This window comes from Heterocephalus glaber, unplaced genomic scaffold (assembly GCF_053883595.1).
Source record: "Heterocephalus glaber isolate CG9 unplaced genomic scaffold, H.glaber_assembly_v1.0 deba00000768, whole genome shotgun sequence".
Taxonomy (NCBI): Eukaryota; Metazoa; Chordata; class Mammalia; order Rodentia; family Bathyergidae; genus Heterocephalus; species Heterocephalus glaber.
In genome coordinates, this window is record NW_028258162.1 from 13042333 (window position 1) to 13054865 (window position 12533).

General features: G+C 48.7%; 1 protein-coding gene across 1 annotated transcript; it reads right to left on the bottom strand.

The window, feature by feature from the left end:
• Positions 1 to 4339: 4339 nt before the first annotated feature.
• On the bottom strand, positions 4340 to 12136 carry Klf6 (KLF transcription factor 6). Its single transcript, XM_004859884.3, has 4 exons — positions 11918 to 12136; positions 9091 to 9679; positions 7768 to 7891; positions 4340 to 7270 (listed from the first exon to the last, which is right to left on the bottom strand). The coding sequence occupies exons 1-4, from the start codon at positions 12017 to 12019 to the stop codon at positions 7219 to 7221; spliced, it is 867 nt and encodes a 288-aa protein (XP_004859941.1). The 5' UTR covers positions 12020 to 12136; the 3' UTR covers positions 4340 to 7218.
• Positions 12137 to 12533: the final 397 nt, after the last annotated feature.

Here is a 12533-nt window from a genome sequence, read left to right on the forward strand (position 1 = left end):
CAGCATAGCAAGTATTGTAAGAGGAAACAACTTTGTAGGTCATTTTTAAAAACAGCATAATAGTCTGTACTTACCCTTCTCCGAATTTAGGGGAAAATTATGTTGTGGAAAGAAAATATGAGTGAATGATTCCTGTTGCTAATTTTAAGAAAGGAATCCATTTTAAAATAAATTCAATGGTCAGGAAGAAAATCACTTTCCTATTTAAGAAATAAATATTCACCATGCCATCACAATAATGACCAACAATTGATTGTTTGCTGTGCTCTGGGCCTTGGACCAGCCTTGTACACACCTTCTGCCTAATCTCCCAACAGTCACGAAGGGCTCCCCACAGTGCCCATTTTGGAGATGTGAAAATCACAGCTGACATGGTTTAAGCAACAATCACAAAGCCAGAAATTAACGAAGTCTTTGCCTTTAGGTTCCACACTAGAAGATTCCCCACTGATTGCCCCAACTATAGTAAGGGAACTGCTCATTGCTCTTTGTAAACTCCTAGGTTGTGCTCAAATAGTAGTTTTCCAGGGAAACTCACAGCTTAAAGAAGGGGCTGTGGGTCTTCGAGTCTGCACCTTCCCCACTTTCTGTACAGTTGTCTGACTCCCAGGTGCGACCCCAGCTGCCCGAGCAAGCACACAGGTCCTTCCAAGGCAGTGTTCCCAACTACCTCAGAGCAGGAGCTTCATGGCCCGGTCATGGTTGACTAATGGTGAATCAAAAGCTGCCAGCAGCCTTCCCATGTTAATCCCCATAAAGCTATCCAGTAGGGTGGAGAATGGGTTGGCCCATTCCCACACTTGAGGCTGAAAGAGAGGGCCTCGCTGCACACTGGAAAAGCCTAGCAGAGCAGCCGATCCCTTGGGAAGCTCCATTCCCATGGCAGCCGTGTCTCCCCGCAGCGCAGGAGGGTCTTCTCTTTCCAAATCCTCCTGTAGCACCAGTCCCCTGGTCTCCATCTCATGTCAGGACACGGGGACAAATGTTCCCTTTGGGCTCGTTAGGACACAGCATTTCAAATCTGCAGCTAACACCAATGTCTTCTCTAATATACATAAACTAAATGGTGTATATGTAAGAATATTGCCCCAAAGCAGTTTTACTACAAGGAGTAAGATTTTTTAAAATTACAACCTGTACACACACACATATCTCTCGCGATGAACTGGCTCACTCTTGCTTTTGAGCTTCTGAATAAATAACCTACTTTGCAGAGGATGGTAAATTGCACAAGTGAAGGCGGAGATCATAGGTGTGGATTTTTCACATTCTTGTCTTCAAGGGTAGATTGGCATCTGTGCACTTCACTACTATCTCACCGATCCCATTTTCTCATCTGTTCACCAACACAAACAGAAAAATGATGCTTGGGCAATGCTGCCTGGCTTTGGAGTGAGTTAACTGATAACATCCGCGATCCGCCGGTGTCATTAACTGTCTCACACATCTGGAAGCAACTCTTGCACAACCAAAATGAAATGCAGTAATGTGAAACTTTAAGAAATCGAGAGGAACCATGCCTGGCTCAGCTGGTACACGCAGTTTCCTTGTAAACATGCTCTGTCACCAGCAAAGGACGAATCTTAGAAAGATAGAGGTGTGCAGCACAGTGCAGTCATCCATTATCTCCGGATTGGAATGGTGTTACAGAAGTTAATTGTTTATGGCAGATTTCAATCGGGGGCTCTTATTTTAAGGAACAATGGCAGAGATCATGTGATAACATTTTTTTTCTTGCAGAGATTATGTAAGAAGCAAGTACATGGCTTAGAGCCGGAGTTGGGAGAATCTCAGGTTGGTGCTGGGAGTTCTAGATAAATGTATATTTTATGGAAGATTCTGCAGTGATTATTCAGCCCAGCTCAGCTCCTAGGAGGAAATATGGCACCCAGATTTGTTCTCTGTCTCTCCTCATTCACAGACATTTGGAGGATTGTCATTAAAATTACACAGAGTGAAACAAAGACCTTGCCATAAAATAAATCTAGTAAATACACTTTGCCGCATTGGCTCATTTGCGTGATGCATGGACCTAATTTTCCTCCCTTTGTATCTTAACTATGTCTATTAGCTGATTCCTGCCAGTTAATGCAGGATGATAAAACACCAATCGCTTTTCTCTATATTCTTAAACATTAAAAATAAATACATGCCATCTGTCTCATATCTCGAAAGCAATTCAAAACGGTTACTTCTGTTTTCTTAGGGTTACAGTACAGTTTATAGCTCTAGTGCTTTTGAACTGGTGAGGATGCTCTGTCTCGATTTCACACATGTAACATTGTTTTACGGTGAATCCTTCAGATTGAACAGAAGCCTCTCCAGAAAGGTTGGTTAAAACAGAAAGCAGGATAGGGCTGTGGCCGAAATGGTGGACTCTGGAATCCGAGAGAGCTGGACTAGAACCCAGAGCCTGGGCCTTCTGAGCTGAGTGACCTCAGGAAAGAGGCATAATCTCTTGAAGTCTCAACTGTCCCCATTTGTGAAATGGCTATGAAACCTACTATACACATGATCTCTCCCTCTCTCTCGTAGACACCATCATCTTTAATATCATCAGATTGTATGGTAATTAAAATATGAAGGTAAGGGACTCTAAGCAGGACATGGCGGCCCATACCTATAATTCCAGCACTCCAGAAAGCTGAGGCAGGAAGATTGTAAGTTTTGGCCTAGCTTGGGCAATGCAGGGACTCAGTGAAACCCAGTCTCAAAACAAAAAAGGCCCAGGAAAAGTTGCTCAGGGCCAAAGTCCTGGGTTTAATCCCTGGAAGCACCAGAAAACAAACAAACAAACAACAGTCAAGAAAAAGGAAGCAACTTTAATTGCCTTCCTTGTCCTTTGAAAATACAGAAGAACTTGGATACAGAATGGAATTTTATCAGTTGAAGAGACCTCAAATCCATTTGCAGCTACAATAGCACTTTTCAATGTTTTTTCTTTTAATTAAAAAATGTATGCTACGTAGTGTCCTGAAGCCCAAGAGAAATTTGCCAGACCTGAGCCAAGAGCTCTGAAGATGGTGAACCTGTAATTTGAAGTCCACTCTGTATTCATGGACCACAGAACTGGAGCGCTATGGAAAATGCTGGTACATGTAACCCAGCCCAAACTATTTTAGCAATAAGCAAACTGGGGTCCCATGTAACTCAGCTAATTGTCCCCAAAGCACGAGCTTGTTAGAGCAAGGATATTTCCTTTCTTTTAGCTAGGTTTCAGAAAATGTTAAGTGCACTGAAATTTTTTAGAGTTCTATAAATATCCTAAGTTTGCAGCAGATTCTGTACACAACTCTTCTCCAGACAACCTTATTTGAACATAACTCAGCTTCTCCGACACAGATTTTGCATGACAAAGTGGTCAAGTCTCAATAGTAGCCGAGATCGTACTATTAATCCTGTCTTTAGACTGCAGTCAGGGCAATCCAACAATTAGTCATCCTGACATTCGGCCCGGATCATAACACACCCATGAATTCTGGCGACACTGTCATGTTCCTCACGCCCTGCCCCACCACAAACGCTTCCAAAGTGCTTATATTTTTATCATGGTTAGGGAAAGCAATTTTCCTAAAATTCCTAATCTGGGAATACATTCACATTTCTCCTACTCAGTTATAAAGTGTCCATAAACTCGGGACATTTAGGAAAATGAAGAATTACTAGAAGGAACGCAAGTTACCCAGCCACCTGAAATGGAGACCACTCCTCCTGGAAGGCTGATCCCAGGGAAACACATGGACCCCCCATCACGGATTGGCTTCCTATACGCGGGACAGTCTAGACACATCAATTTGCACTGATCCATGCGCTACAGTTAAACCGACACTGCCATTTGCCAAAAATGTTGTTCCTAGAGGGAAGAAGCGGCCTTATTTTCAAACAAACTGTACATTTAAGACAGCCTATTGGTCTCTAGAGACAAAATCATGTGCTGCCCGAATCATTCACTTTCTGAGGCTAACCGGGGAGGCTGGAGCAGCCAGGACTCCAGCCTGCTGTCCCTCGGCCTCCGCCCACCCCCCGCAGGTCTCTGCAGGGCGCTGCCTGCTGTTCCGGGCAGGACGGGGCCGGCGCAGGCGCGCGAGGGGCACTGGGGTGGAAGGGGCAAGGGGCAAGGGGCAAGGGGCAAGGGGCAAGGGGCAAGGGGCTCCCCACCCAGCCCTCAGCGGGCGGCCCCTCCAGCCGGGAGGCGCATTCCTCGCATCTCAGGGGAGCCGGGCCGGCCGGGCTCCTCCCCAGCAGCAGGCCAGGCTGCGTCGGAGGCCAGGGTGAGTAAGGCAGCAGGAATTCGCCCCTACAGCCCCGCCCCCGCTGCGGAAAACAACCAGACTCCAGCCGCTGATAAGAATTCTTTTATGTTATTCCAATAAAAAATACATTCATACAGAAATATAACAATCTTGCAAAAAACAATTTCAAATAAAATCTTGTAAAACAAAATTTTACAAAAATCTTACAAAGATTCTTTAGATAACAGGGTGCTTCCAAAAAAAAAAAAGAGAAAAGAAATTTCACTAATAGAAATTTTTTTTTAATTTCAAGCAAAAAGATTCTGCTTGATTGAGGCTCAGTTATCACCTGAACAGAATGTACTTCTTTATGTACTTGCTTATTATGAAAATTACAGGCATTGACATATGGGGCACCCACCCCACCCAGGCAAACGTCCACGGTGTTTCGTAAGCGAGACAAGCCAGCGCAAGTTTTTTTGTCTTTTGTTTACCTTCTTGCTTCATGGAATTGTTATGGCTAAGCACACAGCAGGGCCAAAAAGGGGTTTTCCAAAATCCAGCAAATCAGGTGCGTGGATTCTGAACTGCCAAACAGAAAGTGCATTTTTTCATCAGCTCAGATTTAAGAAAACCAGTTTTGTGAGCTTTAATCACTGCTCATTTCCAGGAAGATCAAACAAAACACCAGCTCAGCCAGACTCGTATCGGAACACACAGGCATACGTGTGTGTGTACGCGCGTGATCCACACCCACAGCCAGCAGCTGAATGCCGGGTGAAATACCAGCTTCCCATGCTGGGTGGTAGGCCAACTGGGGGAAACCATTCCTTGGAAAAACTGGAAGAATTTACATGCTGGAAAAAATAGCTTTATCTGCATAAAAAGTATCTAAAAAAGAATCCCTGTGATTAGCTTACTCTTAGGCTAGGTCTTCTAATAAGGCTGACATTCAAATCCAAGCCGTGGTGTGTCAGGACTCTGTCCACGCACTTCTGAGTGGCCAGAGTACCCATCCCACACCCGCCCACAAGGATGAGGACAGAGTCGCAGTCTGCAAGGGACTCGGCGCCAGGATGCTCTCCAGCAACTCATTAAATCAAAGATAAAGCCTCCACAAAACTTAGGTTATACTTTGCATTTTTACCTCCTTTATGGCCATTTTGAAATACTTCACAGGCTGTAGAATTTTCTAGCTAAACATTCTAGTTTCTCCTTAAAAAAAATATTTATATATTATCTATATATATAATATATATACACATACACATACTATACACACAAATATACATACACAAAAATTCTGCCCACTTCTTACAAAAAGTAGTATCCTTTCTGTATTACCAACAGATAGCTAGATAATATGTGAAACTTGTGCCTTTTAAGCAAATACATTGACATTGGGATTTTAATACTTCTGCATCTTTAATATGTGTGAAAATGTTACATATTAAATACAGCCGGTGTGTGAGCTATACAATTGTTGTGCAAGGTCTATATGAAGTCTCACGGTGGCAGAATTGGTCAGATTTTTTTCAATTACCATGTAGGTTTTTTTCCCCATTTTAACACTGACAGTCAAGTTGTCTAATAAAATATTGAACAAATACCAACATGTCGAGGGAGTTTTCATCTATTTCTTTGTGAAAGAGGACCTTAAAGAGGTTTTTTTCTTTTCTTTTTTTTCTGAATTATACATTGATACAGTACAATGCCAGGTGAAAAAAGAGCCTTAATAAAGCATGCACCACCCAAACCCCTGTATGAGACCCCTGCATGGGGGTCACCTGCATAAGGCACCATTATGAAGGTCAACAGTGCATTAACAGCTAGAAAACCAGAAATTAGTCCTCAAGGCATAAATAAGAGAAACATAGCTGCATGAGAAAAACAGTTTCTAAGCTTTAGTGGTTTTATTCACCCAACTGTGAAAAATTTTAGGTTCCTTCTCAGCCTAACGTAACATTAGACCAGCAATTTCCAGCCCCAGTGTCTGGGCTCTGGACCCATGTCCAGTTTCTTCAAAGGGCATCACAAAATTCTTCCAAGAAGTAAGTTCAAATTCGGAATCATTTTAAAAATAATCCTATGCTGCACAACACCTTTCCGGAAGGGGAGTGTTACAAAACACGAGGGGACTGTGTCTTGCCAGGCCCTGATGGCCAGGGGTTACTGGATTAGACAGATTGTATCTTAGCTGCTCCTTAATCGCAATCAAGATTGCAGTCCGGATTCTAAAATGGAAAAGCATAGAGTTCCCCAGACCATGCATGACTTCTTGTATTCTAAGGAAAAGTTATCATTGTATTATATTTGTAAATACAGCTTATACAATGGGTTACAAATGAGCTCTGTTGTAGCAAGTAAAACAAGCTACTTGACACATTGCACGTTTAATAGCTGCACCAGACACCACAAGCTCCCCACGCAGGGGGCCTCCCCTGCCCACAGCACTCCCTCTCTGGGGTCCTGAGTTCCCACTCCCACCCTCCTTTTTTTTTTTTCTGTTTTTTGTTTTGTTTTGTTTTTGTATTTTTCTAAGGTGCAGACACCCTCCCAGGAAATGACTGGTGGTCGTCTCATCTATGGCACACTCCTTGCACACAGCACATTCAAACCGCTCTGCCCCCGTGTCTGGCAGTTGTTACCACAGGGGAAAAGCCTGCCGCATCATACAATCAGTAATAGATCCTCAGCATACAGTCAGCCCAACCATTGACTCTCTCAGTGCGCATGCTCACGGCGAGGGCTCGGCGCCTCTCAGAAGGTCGGGTACCAGTGGCGAGTCCAGGATCACCCGACACCACGCACCACAGGCGGTAAAGCCGCTTCTTTTGGTCAGCCCTCAAAAGGCCTTTCAGAGAGAGGCCCTGCAGGCAACTGGGTAGGGTGCAAAATGGCATGCTTTGGCTGGAGCACGCATCCTCCTCCCACGGCCGCCTCTCAGCCCGGAAGCCTTTTAGCCCACTGGATTCACTCTGCTCCCTCAGAGGTGCCTCTTCATGTGCAGGGCCAGGTGGTCAGACCTGGAGAAACACCTGCAAAGGCAAATCAGAAGCACAGCTTAGGTCTCCTCCCTGGCTGTTACAGACTGAACACCTCACTTCCCGGGACAGCCGACCCGACCCAGCCTCTCGGGTTGGGAAGGTGGAACTCTCCTCTTAGCCAGAACTTCCCAGGCGGGAGCCTGTCTCGGAGGAGCGAGAGTTAAGGAGGTCCCCAGTCAGCACTAGGAAGTTCTTTGGAACATCGGAATGGACCTCGTATCTCATTTTTCAAACTTGAAAACTGCCGAAGGCCAGTCTTAAAAAAGTGGGTAGCAAATCACTGTAGTCCCATGCACATCTGGAACAGCGCTTCCTAACATGGACATGGAATACATCAGAGGCTTTCTCAGAATGCTGTAGGCTTAAAAGAAATGTCAACAAATGCCAGACACTGCTGGCCTTTCCAAGGTCTGCTGCACAGGGCCCCTGTCCTGGTCACTGCAGCCCTGCAGCCCTGTGACTTCTCCAGCACAGCCCCGTGCACGTACCTGTCACAGTGAGAGCATTTAAAAGGCTTGGCACCCGTGTGCTTCCGGAAGTGTCTGGTTAACTCATCACTTCTTGCAAATCGCCACTCACACCCTTCCCATGAGCATCTGTAAGGCTTTTCTCCTGGGAAGAGAGCACATGACAGGCGCGCTGATTCACCGACAGACAGCCGAGGCAAGGGCAGGCTCAACAACACACAGGAGAGGGGTGCAAGCTCAGGCTCCCAGTGGCTTCGCAAGCTCATAGTATATTTCATTAAGGACAGCATCTGCCAACCTAAGGGTAAGGGACCCAATCTGGGGAAAGGCCGTGCTACCAAAGTCAAAGTCAACAGACAACGCCAGTGACTCAAACTGGTCTGAGGGCCAGGCTTTATTACTTTCCCCATGGAAACTGCTTCCCTTCCAGCACTATTTCGTTCCTTACTCACTTCCCTGAGGAATGAGTCTGCTCTTCCTTCTGGGACTTTCTACCTTTGTATGAGACTGAAGTCATGAGTATCTGGGAGACTTCATTCCACGGCTTGCAAATCATTTTCTAGATGGCAATCAAATGACTAAGCTGACTTCATTCCTGGCCAAGCTATAAATACAAATTCAGCAAAAGTGCCAAGAATAAATAGTTTTAAAAAAGAAAAACAAAACAAAGGCACTCCAGAGGAGATACTGCCTGGTTTTCTGGACACCTGTGCCCCTCAGCTTTGTCCTCCCACCCTTGTGGCTGTGAACCCTCAGCTCTGACGTTGCTGCCAGTAGGCGCCACTGTGTCTTCCTTCGTCTGAAATGCTCTGCAATTCCTCACCAGTCATCCCTGGGGTCGTTTCTGGTATTTTTAAGTAAAGCTTTCATCTAAGTTGTGGTGTTTCATTTAGAAATCACTGTTCTATTTGGTACTATCAGAAAAAAAGGCTAATTGAAACAGTGCCCTCCATACACAGCCACGGATCAGTGTGCGGCCCACAGGGTGGACACACTCCACCAGGCCCAGGGAGCCTGCTCTGACCTTGGGCTCTCAGAGAAGAGCAGCCCAACAGGACACGATGCAAATGCACCAGGCACAGGCCCTGGCGGCGGGAGTGTCAGCCTGGGAGCTCTCCATGCCTCTTGCTTGTCTGATCTCATGGTATTCACCTTCATCTGATTCAGGTGTCCAGTCTCCAGGGCTCTACTGTGAACTCCAAAAGACCCCTCTTGGGCAGAAAGTGCTTAGGAAGTGAGGCTCTGTCTGCTAAGGCCACATCCCACGGGCCCGCCCTCCCAGGGCGGAACGGCTCCGTGGCCCCCACCGGCGCCACCCGCCCCCCAGCTCCCAGGGGGACTGACCTGTGTGTGTGCGCTGGTGTGCTTTCAGGTGGGAGCTTTTGGTGTAAACTTTCCTGCAGCCATTGAAGTGGCAGCGGTGCACCCTCCTCCGGCCGTCGGGGGAGGTGTCGCCACTGCCCTTGTCCCCTGGCTTCCCGGAAGAAGTCCCGCTGCGCACCTTCCCCGGCGAGGGCGAGGGTGAGGGCAGCTCCCCGGGCACACAGCCCCAAAGGTGAGAAGGCTCTCGGCTCAGTTCTGGAGAAGAGGGAGGCGTGGAGGTGACAGAGGAGCTCAGGTTTCCTGAATTAACCAACACTTCGCAGATGGGGTCAGAGGTAAACTTGGTAGTGGGCGAGAGCTCCTCTGAGCTGTCGGATGACTCGCTGCTGACGTCTGAGTGCAGGCTGTTGGTCTCTAGGTTGTAACTGAAGCTTGGGCTGACCAGAGGCTCCTCTGGGGGACTAGAAGAAATCTTCAGTTCGGATTCCTCTTTTTTCTCCCGAGCCAGAATGATTTTGGTCCACAGATCCTCCTGGTTGTCAAATTTGATTTCCGAGGCTGAGACGTAGCAGGGTTCACTCTGGAGGTAGCGTTCCAATTCCAGGCAGGTCTGTGTAAAGTGAAGCAAAGACACGTGACTGTTACCACAATTGAAAGTGGAACCAAAAGCACATTTGCAAACATACGCAGGAACAAAGCATGGATAAACTACTGCAGTGTCACTCACTGTGGGCACAGAGCCGCCTGTAATTAGCTGTGTCCCTATGAAAGCGAGAGGAAATAATTCCTAGGAACAGCAAGAATTCAGAAGGAAAAACAGGGCGAAACTTCTGTTGGCTTCCCCCGTGTTGGCCACAATGAGTGACGATCGCTAAGCCTGTTTTGTTGTTATAGTTACAAGTGTTGACATTTCTAATGAGTTTCCCAAAAACCACACAAAGAAAATCAGCCTCACACACCCCCCCCAACAGGTTGAACCAGATCATCTGACATTCTTAAGAACCATGTGTACAGAGAGACCGGGCCATCCAGGCTCACACGCCACAGTACCCACAGGACAGCACAGAAAGATGGCACGGGGCAGAGGTGTCCAACGCACCCCCTCGGGGACACAGCTGACAAGGCCACACTCAAGGCAGCAGACAGCAGCTGGCTGCCCGGCTCAGGGACAGCAACGGAGTTGCAAAGAAACCACCCATTTCCTGTGTAACCGAGACCTTGTATGTTTTCAAAGAATGGCAGTCCCCAGTGCAAGGCCATTCATGCTACAAAACTTTAATTACTTCTACAGTGGTCATGGAGAAACGAGAAACTTCAACAGGAGTGGGGGAATAATTCCAGAATGGCCATCTGCTATTGTGAAGGATGCAAGGGGGAAATTACTCCACAGCCCTGCTGGGAGTCCCACAATGAACAAGAACTTTATCTACTGGCCAAGAGTACAACTGTATGAGTCATCACTCCTATTTCTTTCACGCAATGCCAAAGGAGACTTCCTTTTGAAATTCTGACCAGCAGCCAAATAAGGACCCGGTTCAAATATACATGCAGTACGTCATGGACAGGGTGCCCCCCCAGCCCCACAACCAACCTTTCAAGAAGCTACAACTGCTGAGATCAGCATCCCCTCTCCCCACCATTTCAAACTTTCTAGCCACTGGAAAAGAAAAATGGTAGGAAACGTTTTAGGATCAAATTATGTCTGCCCGAATTTTCACTAGGTTGCCTGCATGTCCATATAAGGTTGTCTGAGCTACTGGCAATCCCACAGATTTAAATTTTGACACCAAACTGTTGTTTTCATGGAATCATTTTCAGGGCGCGGACCATCTTGAGCAGAGCCCCAGAAAGGGCTCCGATCCTTCGCAATGTGGCTCCTATCCTGACATGGACAAGGCCTGCCCGCCCCGCAGCCTCTTCACACAGCAAGCAGGAGCAAGCAAAGGGGGCAGAATCATTGTTTTCTCTTTCTTCCCTCAAATTAGATGTCTGACTTACAATGCCTACTACTACGGTGTTTTGCAGAGAGGCGGCGAGACGTTTTATTGATGTTCCAAAGAAAAAAGCAAGCACATTTATGGAGATCCTGTTAAACTTTAATAATCTGGCGAATTTTAAATCTCCATTATGCTGATGAGCACCGGGGACCTGAACGAAGCTGAGAGTTTAAAAGCCTCTGAAGGCAACGGGGAGCCAGGTCTGGCTCGTGGCCCAAATCCCAAATGCCCGAAGGAAACTACTTAGATCGATTTCAGCCAGTCCGAGTGTGCAGCTGGGGGGAGGGGGGGGTGTTGTTGTGAACAATTAAGCTGGCGTGAGATGGTGCAACACTCTGAATTTCATCCTCCTTTAAGAGCCTTCTAGGCTTTGAAACCCACAGAATACATCGGAGCTGCTAATTCACTCTGACCAAAAAATAAAATAAAAAAACAAGGCAGCACAGCAGGGGAGAGACACCAAATCCCCTTTCTCGTTTTTAAAGGCAGAGGGACAAGTGTTAGAGTCTCTCCCCTCCGACCGCCCTAGGAATCAGGTCTCAAATCTCCGACGCCCAAATCCCGGATCCGCGAAAGGGCCGGGCACCGCGGCTCTGCGCCCCGACTCGGGCCGTCCGGGGTCAGCGGCAGGGCCGGGCCGGAGTCCGCAAGCGAAAGGCCGATCCGTGCCTCGCAGGCAGCATTCCAGGCTAAAGGAAAACTACGCTCAACCCCGCCGAGCAACAGGGAAACCAGGTCCCCGGGGAGGGCGGCGGCGCGCGGGTCCCGCCGGCTCCGGTGCCCGCTCGGGTCCGCTGCGCCCGGGTCCCGCCGGGTCCGGAGCCCCGGTCCGCCCGCCCGCGAGCCGTTACCTGTTGCCAGTACTCCTCCAGGGACGGCAGCGCCGAGAAGTAGCCCGTTTCGTGCACGATCTGCAGCTCCTGGAAGATGCTGCACATGGGCAGCACATCCATGTCGGGCGCCGCGCAGCTCCGCCCGCCGCGCGGCCAAGTCCAGCAGCTCCGCGCGGCCCGCGAGCCCACACCCCGATCGCGCACAGCCGGGTGACTGCGAACGCCGGCGCGGCCCACTTCCCTATTCAAAGCTCCGCCGCCGGCCTCCGCCGCGCCGGGGCCACGCCCCCCGGCCCACGTGACCCGCCCGGGCCCGCCCCGCGCACCGCCCAATCGCGCCGCGCCCGGCCCGCGGGCTGCGTGCCGATGATGTCAGCTCCGGCCAATCGCGGGCGGCGACACGCCGGGGCCCCGCCTGGCGTGACTGAGCTTCTTCATGACAGCCCTCTCCATTGGGTCAATTCGAACTCGGGCCGCTCTGATTGGACAGCGTCTTGGGAGGCTATTTTTAGCAGGGTATATAGGGCGCGGGCCGCCGCGCACCGAAGGAGTCGGCGCTGGGAGGTGCGCGGCCCAGTGCGGGGTTCCATGGCCGGCCGGGGCTGCAGCCGGTCGGGGAACCCGGCTCGAGCCC

Excerpts from the sequence above, each read along its gene's own strand:
- Klf6 (XM_004859884.3), bottom strand. The coding sequence starts at position 12,019 with ATGGATGTGCTGCCCATGTGCAGCATCTTCCAGGAGCTGCAGATCGTG. Across the intron at positions 9,680-11,917 it reads TGGAGGAGTACTGGCAACAG|ACCTGCCTGGAATTGGAACG; the intron begins GTAACGGCTCGC and ends CACTTTACACAG. Across the intron at positions 7,271-7,767 it reads AAATGCTCTCACTGTGACAG|GTGTTTCTCCAGGTCTGACC; the intron begins GTACGTGCACGG and ends TTGCCTTTGCAG.